Source organism: Brachionichthys hirsutus, chromosome 3, assembly GCF_040956055.1.
Source record: "Brachionichthys hirsutus isolate HB-005 chromosome 3, CSIRO-AGI_Bhir_v1, whole genome shotgun sequence".
Taxonomy (NCBI): domain Eukaryota; kingdom Metazoa; phylum Chordata; class Actinopteri; order Lophiiformes; family Brachionichthyidae; genus Brachionichthys; species Brachionichthys hirsutus.
The window spans coordinates 15,047,844-15,059,897 of NC_090899.1; the positions used below are offsets into that span (position 1 = coordinate 15,047,844).

The window sequence follows — 12,054 nt, forward strand, 5'->3', positions numbered from 1 at the left end:
GACGAGCAGCCTGAGAATCAGCTGGCCTTCCTTCTGTGGGTCCGTCTACACAGAGTGAGTGTGCAGCTGACCTCTGACCTCTGGCTAGAGCACAGAGCGGTATTTGCATGCAAACATGAGCCACACAGCACACGCGTTCTCCGGATAGGCAAACACGCGAACACGGACCGCAAGCCTGACGTGGTCGCCGCGGCAACACACTATCTCCTCGCAGAATGCAGACCTGCACAGGAAGTGACAAGAGATGCAAAGCATGAAATCAGAAGAGATATGGGTGCGTAGAACAGAACCCGGCTCACCTGAGGCAGGTGGCGAACGCTCTGCGAGCGTTGCGGTGCAGGAAGTGGATGGGGAAGCCTTTGAAGGTGTGTCCATCAGGCACCGCCCTTCTCACTGCGTCCTGGAACTCCTCGTTGCCACAGGAGACGCCGGTGCAGCGCTCCAGCTCATAGGCCAGCAGCGCCGAGGACAGCAGGTAGGACAGGTGATCGTCCCACACAGTCGCCAGCTCCAGGTCCTGCAGGGGGGGGGCGGAGTTTGTGTTTCTCATTCCACACACACACACACACACCTTTCATGCAGGTCTGTCAGAACCGGCGGTAGGCACTGATTCATTGTGACCCGACTCTCTGCTTCATGCTTTACCTTCCTGTGCTCAGACACCAGGTAGCGTAACTCCAGCTCCAGGTGATTGCTGGCGGCAGCAGGATCCAGACTGGGGGCACAGAGGGGGGGCAACGGGGGCAGGGAGGCGGTGGAGCCCGGCGTGCAGACAGACTTCAGAGCCTCCTCGCTCATGGCCTTCCATCGACACTGATTCTGAAGGGAAAGAGATTTCACTGCTGAGGCTTTCAGATCCCAGAGTGGAGCTACTGGAGGTTCGCTGCCTTGCTTTAAGGCACCATGGCAGGACAGGAGTTGCTATTGAAGGCCACTGGTGCAGATTTTCTGCCCTGCCTCACAACTCCACTGTCCATGTGACGAGAGCGTCGAGACAGTTCAAAGCTTTTTGACAATTAAGATTTTCATAGTGAAGCCCCGAACCTGAATAGTGACAATAAACAACGAAACAGACGTGAACAGCAACTCTACGATTCAGCAGCAAAGGATCATGGGTGTTCCAGTCACCTGGAAGTCAAAGACACACAGCTCCACGGCGTCGGACGGCTGGCAGTTGGCGAGGAAGGAGTGATGGTTGAAGGCGCAGCCCACCGTCCGGTACGGGGAGGAGGGTTTGGGCTGGGGGGCCAGGGGCGGGGCATCAGGGTCGATGGCTCGGTGCAGATATCTGACCAAACATATAGAAACAAGCTGGGCCTTTATTCCAGGATAAAACGGGAGCTATAAAAACGAGCCAGAGCTCCAGAGAAAAGCTCCTGCAAGATTTAAACCAACGAAGGCAATGAAGATAAACCCCCGATCGGATGACACGCCCCCGTGGGATCCGGAGGCGAACACACAAGCGATGAAGCGTTTAGCTTCACAGGAAAACTCCGCCTGAAAGCTCTGAACGTTGCTGTTCAGTGACAAACACATGAAGCTAAATGGCATGCTCATAGACGCTATACGGCTAGTAGCAGGAACAAATCAACTCAAAGCAGACCTGCATGCCGTCAGGCTCTCCCAGAAGGTGGCGCTGCCATCAGCGCCGCGGGTCAGGACCCAGGTGTGAGGCGTCCCCCTGGCTTTGGTGCCCACACACACGTAGGCATCCAGGCCGAAGCCCAGCAGGAGGCTGCACAGCAGGGTGGCGTGGTCCTCACAGTCCCCCTGAGGACAGACAGCGATGAAATCAGTCCCCGTGAGGACAGACAGCGATGAAATCAGTCCCCCTGAGGACAGACAGCGATGAAATCAGTCCCCGTGAGGACAGACAGCGATGAAATCAGTCCCCCTGAGGACAGACAGCGATGAAATCAGTCCCCGTGAGGACAGACAGCGATGAAATCAGTCCCCCTGAGGACAGACAGGCCATTCAGCTTCAGCTCAGCCCCGCTTCATTCATAACAAACAAGGTCAATCAGTGAGCAGCTCAGGTGTGAAGCCGGTTTAGGACAGATCTCAGGTGTGAAGCCGGTTTAGGACAGATCTCAGGTGTGAACCCGGTTTAGGACAGATCTCAGGTGTGAACCCGGTTTAGGACAGATCTCAGGTGTGAACCCGGTTTAGGACAGATCTCAGGTGTGAACCCGGTTTAGGACAGATCTCAGGTGTGAACCCGGTTTAGGACAGATCTCAGGTGTGAACCCGGTTTAGGACAGATCTCAGGTGTGAACCCGGTTTAGGACAGATCTCAGGTGTGAACCCGGTTTAGGACAGATCTCAGGTGTGAACCCGGTTTAGGACAGATCTCAGGTGTGAACCCGGTTTAGGACAGATCTCAGGTGTGAACCCGGTTTAGGACAGATCTCAGGTGTGAACCCGGTTTAGGACAGATCTCAGGTGTGAAGCCGGTTTAGGACAGATCTCAGGTGTGAAGCCGGTTTAGGACAGAGCTCAGGTGTGAACCCGGTTTAGGACAGAGCTCAGTTGTGAACCCGGTTTAGGACAGAGCTCAGGTGTGAACCCGGTTTAGGACAGAGCTCAGTTGTGAACCCGGTTTAGGACAGATCTCAGGTGTGAACCCGGTTTAGGACAGAGCTCAGGTGTGAACCCGGTTTAGGACAGAGCTCAGGTGTGAACCCGGTTTAGGACAGATCTCAGGTGTGAACCCGGTTTAGGACAGAGCTCAGGTGTGAACCCGGTTTAGGACAGAGCTCAGGTGTGAACCCGGTTTAGGACAGATCTCAGGTGTGAACCCGGTTTAGAACAGATCCATCATTCCAGTGTGACTGGAAGCAGTTTGGACCTTTTGTTCTGTGTCCTTACATTCAGACAGGACGAGCTGATTTTCTGTCGTCCTCTCTTCCTCCCTGATGATGAGGTCACCCCAACGGTCCCTTTCAACATTAGTAGCATGTCTGGGTCTCACTGGACTGCAGGCGGCTTCTCAGACGACAAGAGAAGCCAGCCGAGGAGGAAACGCTCCACAGGCCTCAAACGATCCACGGCTGCTAGCTCGGGCTGCTGCTAGCTCGGGCTGCTAGCTCGGGCTGCTGGCTCGGGCTGCTAGCTCGGGCTGCTAGCTCGGGCTGCTAGCTCGAGCTGCTGCTAGCTCGGGCTGCTGGCTCGGGCTGCTGGCTCGGGCTGCTAGCTCGGGCTGCTAGCTCGGGCTGCTAGCTCGAGCTGCTGCTAGCTCGGGCTGCTGGCTCGGGCTGCTGGCTCGGGCTGCTGGCTCGGGCTGCCGGCTCGGGCTGCCGGCTCGGGCTGCTAGCTCCTCAGGATGATTGATGCTCCCCAGGAGCACCAATATGGACGGCAGCGCCGGGGACTTACTCCCTGGAATGAAACTCATTAATCAGAGATGACGAGGGCCGCTCTGTGTCGTGCTGCCAGTTCCTCAGAGGAGACGCAGAGAACATTTATCCTGTGGTGGTCTGGGAAATTCCCCACTATCTATCTATCTGGGAGGGGAGGGGAGGAGAGGAGAGGAGAGGAGAGGAGAGGAGAGGAGAGGGGCATCAGTCTGACTCAGGAAGTGTAAACGCTGCCGACCCAAGTTCAGGTGATTCTTTGTGACTGATGGAGGAACACAGGCCTGCAGGAATCTGCAGCTTTAACGTCACACATTACAGTCAGGCTGATGGTAGACGGACGTAGACACACCAGCCGATGACATCACTGGCTGTGGACACTCCCACTGGCCTTTAAGCAGCTTTGATTCTGCTCCTGCAAAACGTGCTTTCATCTGAAGGGCTCTGGACCGCTGAGCACCGGTCCAGTTCTTCTCCTTAGCCCAGGAAAGACCCTTCTGGTGTTGTCTCTGCTTCAGGACACCATGAATGAGACTCTGAGTCCATTTCCTGTGGTGGTTCTTCGTGCTCTGACTCGAGCCTCAGTCCTTGTGAAGGCCTTTTATCATCCCTGTTGCTTGTTGTTTGAAGCAGCGCTCCACGAAGACCTTCTGTGGCGCCCCCTCCTTGTGGTGGACGTCGTTGAGGAGTCTTCCCCACGATTATGGCAGCATGTAGAGAAGCATTTATGGTATTTACGTTGCACCAACACTTGATTAGGAATACTGGAAGTAAAGAAACGATGTCTCTAACGTTGACCCTGCAAACAGGCAGACCTGAAAATACGTCCTCCTAATGCGGCTGCCAAGAACTCAGAACGCTCCTCCTCACCTTCCCTCTGCTCAGGAACGCCAGTAAGGAGCACCACTGCTCCTGCTTGCCTCCTGCTCCTCCTCCCACCACCGGGGCCCTCTCCTGGGCCATGAGGCTGACAAAGCGAGCCGCCTGCCGAGGACTCTCCAGCAGCCGACCCGCCCGCAGGACACGCACATAGGAACACACCGGCCTGTTGACGCCGTTTTCATCCTGCAGAGACAGTCGGTGGACAGGACGGAGACAAATATACATTAGAAGAGTTCAGCATTCAGCCTCTGCAACACACCGAAGAGGCACCGAGCACCGAAGGAAGCCGCGTCAGTGTAAAACGCTGCTGCTCAGAGAATCAGAATGTCATGATTTACTTCAGCAACGCCGTCCAGGAAATATCATATTCCTTCATTACACACAGATTTAAAATGTTCATTCCTTTTCATGAGTTATAATCAGCAACATTTAAAGATATGAACAGAAATCTGTGTGTGAAATGAATAAATATAATATTCAAGTTTCGCTTTCTGAATAGCATTACTGAAATAAATCAGCGTTTTCATGGTATTCTAATTCCATGAGCAGCGTTTTCATGATATTCTAATTCTATGAGCAGCGTTTTCATGATATTCTAATTCTATGAGCAGCGTTTTAATGATATTCTAATTATGAGCAGCGTTTTCATGATATTATAATTCTATGAGCAGCGTTTTCATGATATTATAATTCTATGAGCAGCGTTTTCATGGTATTCTAATTATGAGCAGCGTTTTCATGATATTCTAATTCTATGAGCAGCGTTTTCATAATATTCTAATTATGAGCAGCGTTTTCATGATATTCTAATTCCATGAGCAGCGTTTTCACGATATTCTAATTCCATGAGCAGCGTTTTCATGATATTCTAATTCTATGAGCAGCGTTTTCATGATATTCTAATTCTATGAGCAGCGTTTTCATGATATTCTAATTCTATGAGCAGCGTTTTAATGATATTCTAATTATGAGCAGCGTTTTCATGATATTATAATTCCATGAGCAGCGTTTTCATGATATTCTAATTCTATGAGCAGCGTTTTCATGGTATTCTAATTATGAGCAGCGTTTTCATGATATTCTAATTCTATGAGCAGCGTTTTCATAATATTCTAATTATGAGCAGCGTTTTCACGATATTCTAATTCCATGAGCAGCGTTTTCACGATATTCTAATTCCATGAGCAGCGTTTTCATGATATTCTAATTCTATGAGCAGCGTTTTCATGATATTCTAATTCTATGAGCAGCGTTTTCATGATATTCTAATTCTATGAGCAGCGTTTTAATGATATTCTAATTCCATGAGCAGTGTTTTCATGATATTCTAATTCCATGAGCAGTGTTTTCATGATATTCTCATTCTATGAGCAGCGTTTTCATGATATTCTCATTCTAAGAGCAGCGTTTTCATGATATTCTCATTCTAAGAGCAGCGTTTTCATGATATTCTCATTCTATGAGCAGCGTTTTCATGATATTCTAATTCTATGAGCAGCGTTTTCATGATATTCTCATTCTATGAGCAGCGTTTTCATGATATTCTCATTCTAAGAGCAGCGTTTTCATGATATTCTAATTCCATGAGCAGCGTTTTCATGATATTCTAATTCCATGAGCAGCGTTTTCATGATATTCTAATTCTATGAGCAGCGTTTTCATGATATTCTAATTCTATGAGCAGCGTTTTCATGATATTCTAATTCTATGAGCAGCGTTTTCATGATATTCTAATTCTATGAGCAGCGTTTTCATGATATTCTAATTCCATGAGCAGCGTTTTCATGATATTCTAATTCCATGAGCAGTGTTTTCATGATATTCTCATTCTATGAGCAGCGTTTTCATGATATTCTCATTCTAAGAGCAGCGTTTTCATGATATTCTCATTCTAAGAGCAGCGTTTTCATGATATTCTCATTCTATGAGCAGCGTTTTCATGATATTCTAATTCTATGAGCAGCGTTTTCATGATATTCTCATTCTATGAGCAGCGTTTTCATGATATTCTCATTCTAAGAGCAGCGTTTTCATGATATTCTCATTCTGAGCAGCGTTTTCATGATATTCTCATTCTATGAGCAGCGTTTTCATGATATTCTCATTCTAAGAGCAGCGTTTTCATGATATTCTAATTATGAGCAGCGTTTTCATGATATTCTAATTCTATGAGCAGCGTTTTCATAATATTCTAATTATGAGCAGCGTTTTCATGATATTCTCATTCTAAGAGCAGCGTTTTCATGATATTCTCATTCTATGAGCAGCGTTTTCATGATATTCTAATTCTGAGCAGCGTTTTCATGATATTCTCATTCTATGAGCAGCGTTTTCATGATATTCTCATTCTAAGAGCAGCGTTTTCATGATATTCTCATTCTGAGCAGCGTTTTCATGATATTCTCATTCTATGAGCAGCGTTTTCATGATATTCTCATTCTATGAGCAGCGTTTTCATGATATTCTCATTCTATGAGCAGCGTTTTCATGATATTCTCATTCTAAGAGCAGCGTTTTCATGATATTCTCATTCTATGAGCAGCGTTTTCATGATATTCTAATTCTATGAGCAGCGTTTTCATGATATTCTCATTCTATGAACAGCGTTTTCATGATATTCTCATTCTATGAGCAGCGTTTTCATGATATTCTCATTCTATGAGCAGCGTTTTCATGATATTCTCATTCTATGAGCAGCGTTTTCATGATATTCTAATTCTATGAGCAGCGTTTTCATGATATTCTAATTCTATGAGCAGCGTTTTCATGATATTCTAATTCTATGAGCAGCGTTTTCATAATATTCTAATTATGAGCAGCGTTTTCATGATATTCTAATTCCATGAGCAGCGTTTTCACGATATTCTAATTCCATGAGCAGCGTTTTCATGATATTCTAATTCTATGAGCAGCGTTTTCATGATATTCTAATTCTATGAGCAGCGTTTTCATGATATTCTAATTCTATGAGCAGCGTTTTAATGATATTCTAATTCCATGAGCAGTGTTTTCATGATATTCTAATTCCATGAGCAGTGTTTTCATGATATTCTCATTCTATGAGCAGCGTTTTCATGATATTCTCATTCTAAGAGCAGCGTTTTCATGATATTCTCATTCTAAGAGCAGCGTTTTCATGATATTCTCATTCTATGAGCAGCGTTTTCATGATATTCTAATTCTATGAGCAGCGTTTTCATGATATTCTCATTCTATGAGCAGCGTTTTCATGATATTCTCATTCTAAGAGCAGCGTTTTCATGATATTCTAATTCCATGAGCAGCGTTTTCATGATATTCTAATTCCATGAGCAGCGTTTTCATGATATTCTAATTCTATGAGCAGCGTTTTCATGATATTCTAATTCTATGAGCAGCGTTTTCATGATATTCTAATTCTATGAGCAGCGTTTTCATGATATTCTAATTCCATGAGCAGTGTTTTCATGATATTCTAATTCCATGAGCAGTGTTTTCATGATATTCTCATTCTATGAGCAGCGTTTTCATGATATTCTCATTCTAAGAGCAGCGTTTTCATGATATTCTCATTCTAAGAGCAGCGTTTTCATGATATTCTCATTCTATGAGCAGCGTTTTCATGATATTCTAATTCTATGAGCAGCGTTTTCATGATATTCTCATTCTATGAGCAGCGTTTTCATGATATTCTCATTCTAAGAGCAGCGTTTTCATGATATTCTCATTCTGAGCAGCGTTTTCATGATATTCTCATTCTATGAGCAGCGTTTTCATGATATTCTCATTCTAAGAGCAGCGTTTTCATGATATTCTCATTCTAAGAGCAGCGTTTTCATGATATTCTCATTCTATGAGCAGCGTTTTCATGATATTCTAATTCTGAGCAGCGTTTTCATGATATTCTCATTCTATGAGCAGCGTTTTCATGATATTTTCATTCTAAGAGCAGCGTTTTCATGATATTCTCATTCTGAGCAGCGTTTTCATGATATTCTCATTCTATGAGCAGCGTTTTCATGATATTCTCATTCTATGAGCAGCGTTTTCATGATATTCTCATTCTATGAGCAGCGTTTTCATGATATTCTCATTCTAAGAGCAGCGTTTTCATGATATTCTCATTCTATGAGCAGCGTTTTCATGATATTCTAATTCTATGAGCAGCGTTTTCATGATATTCTCATTCTATGAACAGCGTTTTCATGATATTCTCATTCTATGAGCAGCGTTTTCATGATATTCTCATTCTATGAGCAGCGTTTTCATGATATTCTCATTCTATGAGCAGCGTTTTCATGATATTGTAATTCTATGAGCAGCGTTTTCATGATATTCTCATTCTATGAGCAGCGTTTTCATGATATTCTAATTCTATGAGCAGCGTTTTCATGATATTCTCATTCTATGAGCAGCGTTTTCATGATATTCTCATTCTAAGAGCAGCGTTTTCATGATATTCTCATTCTATGAGCAGCGTTTTCATGATATTCTCATTCTATGAGCAGCGTTTTCATGATATTCTCATTCTATGAGCAGCGTTTTCATGATATTCTAATTCTATGAGCAGCGTTTTCATGATATTCTCATTCTAAGAGCAGCGCCTGTATATGCAACCTATTTCTCTCCAAATGTCTACTGCTGTGAAGAAACTGCTGAATTGAAGCTTTAACCCCAAATATCAGATGAATTACATCCTTCACCTCCCATAACGTATCAACTCAGGCCAACCTGTGCAAAGATCTTCACCATTTTGGATTGGTGCGACGGGCGGATCTCGAGGAACTCCCTCCACCACTGTTTGGCATAAACTAGAAAGAGTCTCTCCTTCTCCGCCGTCCGCTGCCTCTCCAGGGATTGCTGAATGAGAAACGCGCTGATGTGAGTTCACACACGAAATCTGATCTCATGTCAACACTAAGAGATTCTCAGCGTCCTTGATTGATTCCTGCGTTCACGATTCACCGGTGGTTTAAGAGGACCGGAATAAAGACTCTCCGGTGTCCTGACCTGCGTGCTGATGATGTCAGCACTCAGAGCCTCTGTGATTGGAGGGTAGAACTCCAGACTGACAGTCAAAACACCAGCTGGAACTTTGGATTCACTTCCTGGTGAGACACAGAGATATCGCTGAAAGGCAACGGCACCCGTGGGAGCTGCAGACAGAAAGACTGCAGATGTCTCAAGTATACGCTGATTTACTGTTAGCACACACGAAAGAGGACTTTATTGTTTCCCTTTCTGGTCCATATTAGCCCTCAATGAAGTCCAGAGATCCTGGATTGGACAGGAAGGAAGTGAAACGCTGCTGCTCGACTCTGGTTTTCATTCTGTAATTGCTATTTTGTCTTTGTTTGTTCAGGTGATTGTTTCACAACTCAGGAGGATCAACTTTTGGAATGCGATCAAACCAAAGGTTTTAACTGGCACTCGGTTGATCGGCTGCAAAAAGAAGGCCTGGAATCTATGGGGCAAATCAGAGCTCAGGTGGTTTTTAGCTAACTATTGATGATCTATCAGTGCTCACTGGATGATCATTAAACTTGATTTATGTCACTGAAGGGGAACTTTTTGTGACAAATGTTACTTGTGGTCAGAGAGAGGAGATCTATGTCTTCAGATCATTCATTGTTTTAATAAACTAATGATTTATAATTGTTAACCGCAGCTGCAGTAGAATAACGCTTCCTCACCAACTCCCATCAGCTCCAGCGCCAGGCAGGTCTTCCCACTGGGCGAGCCGAGGACGATCCTCCAGTCCAGGAAGTAGGACGACACCAGTGTCGTCTCACTGGAGGTGTCCGTCCGGATCAGCACCAGGTGAACGGGGTCACTCATGGAAAGCATGCTGGTTGCATCTGCCATTTTACTGCCCTCCCCTGCCGTGTCGGTTAGCACACAAAGACATAAAGAACCAATCGCAACAGCTGGAGGGCTGTTGGTCCTGACCGAGCCGACACATACCCAGACCACTTCTGTGGACCTCCAGGAGGAAGCCCTCCCTCAGGGCAGGTTCGCAGGCACAGGGAACTGGCTTGGAGCGAAACCTCTGGTTGCGGAAATGAAGGTAGAGCATAAAGGTGGAGCACACCTGGCCAGGTAAAGGCTCGGGCTCCTGGAGGTGCTCCAGAAAGGCCTTGCCATCGAGCACTTGCAGATACAGGTACCGCCTCGACGGGTCAATGTTGGCTGAAGGAACAAGAACAACGTCCTCACTACAAACGTGGCAAACGGGCTGCGAGGCTCGCATGGATGAGTCGAGGATGCGTCTGACCTTTTTCCAGACGAGTCATATTCCTGTCGACAAAGTGAACGGCAGGCCTTGGAGGAGATTCTGTGTCCTTCTCTGTGGGCACTTCCTACCAGAACCGAGCAACACGCCAGCAGATCCAAACGGTCAGCAGGTGACTCGTACGGCGCACAAACGGAGGAGCTGAAATTCAAACTGAATGCATTTAGGAAAGGCGCTGTGCAACCTGCGTGACGTGTAGGTTCCTCATCATATCGTCGACGATGCCTCGGCGCTGCAGAGCCTGCACCAAATCAGCCTCAGACAGAGGTCGCTGTGCGTGACCTCTGTGATCGCTCAGCGTCGCAGCCAGTACCTCCCGGATCTTCCCGTGGATGTCCATCTGTTACCCCGAGAAGACAAGACGGACACCTGGATGACCGGCGTGTCTCCAGAACAGTCCCAGCAGGACGATGACACCGCTTCACAAGGACGGTTAGTAGAGACACGGCGAGTCATAATGGTGCAACACGAGCAAAGCGTTCCCGCTCGCAGTGGAAATGCAGGACGACATGAAAACATGGTCGTAGACACAGATCATGGTCAACATAAAATAAAACAAACCAAAAAGATAAAGGAAAAACTTCAACGCTAACCCTGGAAGTTATGCACACGTTCAATAAACCCCAAAATCATTCTGGAAGTTACAGTTCGATTATCAATCCGTCCCCTTCCTTTCTAGCACCGTTCAGACATCCTGCCCCGCCAGGAAATGACTCGAACCCAGCCGCGGGGTCACAGTGTCGAGAACTACGACACGAAACCAGGCACGGTTCCGGGTCAGCAACTCCGTTAAGAATTACGACACGAAACCAGGCACGGTTCCGGGTCAGCAACTCCGTTAAGAATTACGACACGAAACCAGGCACGGTTCCGGGACAGCAACTCCGTTAAGAATTACGACACGAAACCAGGCACGGTTCCGGGTCAGCAACTCCGTTAAGAATTACGACACGAAACCAGACACGGTTCCGGGTCAGCAACTCCGTTAAGAATTACGACACGAAACCAGGCACGGTTCCGGGTCAGCAACTCCGTTAAGAATTACGACACGAAACCAGGCACGGTTCCGGGTCAGCAACTCCGTTAAGAACTACGACACGAAACCAGGCACGGTTCCGGGTCAGCAACTCCGTTAAGAATTACGACACGAAACCAGACACGGTTCCGGGTCAGCAACTCCGTTAAGAATTACGACACGAAACCAGACACGGTTCCGGGTCAGCAACTCCGTTAAGAATTACGACACGAAACCGGGCACGGTTCCGGGTCAGCAACTCCGTTAAGAATTACGACACGAAACCAGACACGGTTCCGGGTCAGCAACTCCGTTAAGAATTACGACACGAAACCGGGCACGGTTCCGGGACAGTCGCTTCGCAGGCTGGATGAAGCCTCGTCGTTCGCTCACCTTCAGCAGATGGTTGTGAATTATTTGCTTGAGCTCGGAAGCTTTTTCCGGAGGCAGAGACATTACAGTTACTGCTCATAAAACACTTCTTAGAGAAAGGAAAATACAAAATAAAATAAATAGAGATAGCTACGTCGGTA

At 46.6% G+C, this 12,054-nt stretch overlaps 1 protein-coding gene across 2 annotated transcripts in view; it reads right to left on the reverse strand.

Moving 5' to 3' along the window:
• The window catches only part of cep76 (centrosomal protein 76), an 11,993-nt gene extending 16 nt beyond the window's left edge, over nt 1–11,977 (reverse strand). Inside the window, exons 1-13 of one of the 2 annotated variants that reach the window (XM_068759883.1) lie at nt 11,915–11,977; nt 10,691–10,846; nt 10,489–10,573; nt 10,179–10,403; nt 9,908–10,093; nt 9,225–9,322; nt 8,946–9,074; nt 4,224–4,418; nt 1,604–1,770; nt 1,129–1,288; nt 646–819; nt 300–517; nt 1–223 (exon numbers count right to left, since the gene is read on the reverse strand). The exon at nt 1–223 is cut by the window's left edge and continues 16 nt beyond it. In XM_068759883.1, coding sequence (XP_068615984.1) covers nt 85–223; nt 300–517; nt 646–819; nt 1,129–1,288; nt 1,604–1,770; nt 4,224–4,418; nt 8,946–9,074; nt 9,225–9,322; nt 9,908–10,093; nt 10,179–10,403; nt 10,489–10,573; nt 10,691–10,846; nt 11,915–11,977 — 1,995 coding nt within the window. In that variant the 3' untranslated portion in view covers nt 1–84. Of the gene's footprint in view, nt 224–299; nt 518–645; nt 820–1,128; nt 1,289–1,603; nt 1,771–4,223; nt 4,419–8,945; nt 9,075–9,224; nt 9,323–9,907; nt 10,094–10,178; nt 10,574–10,687; nt 10,847–11,914 lie in introns of both variants that reach the window. The other variant, XM_068759882.1, reaches the window with a different exon arrangement.
• Nucleotides 11,978–12,054: the final 77 nt, after the last annotated feature.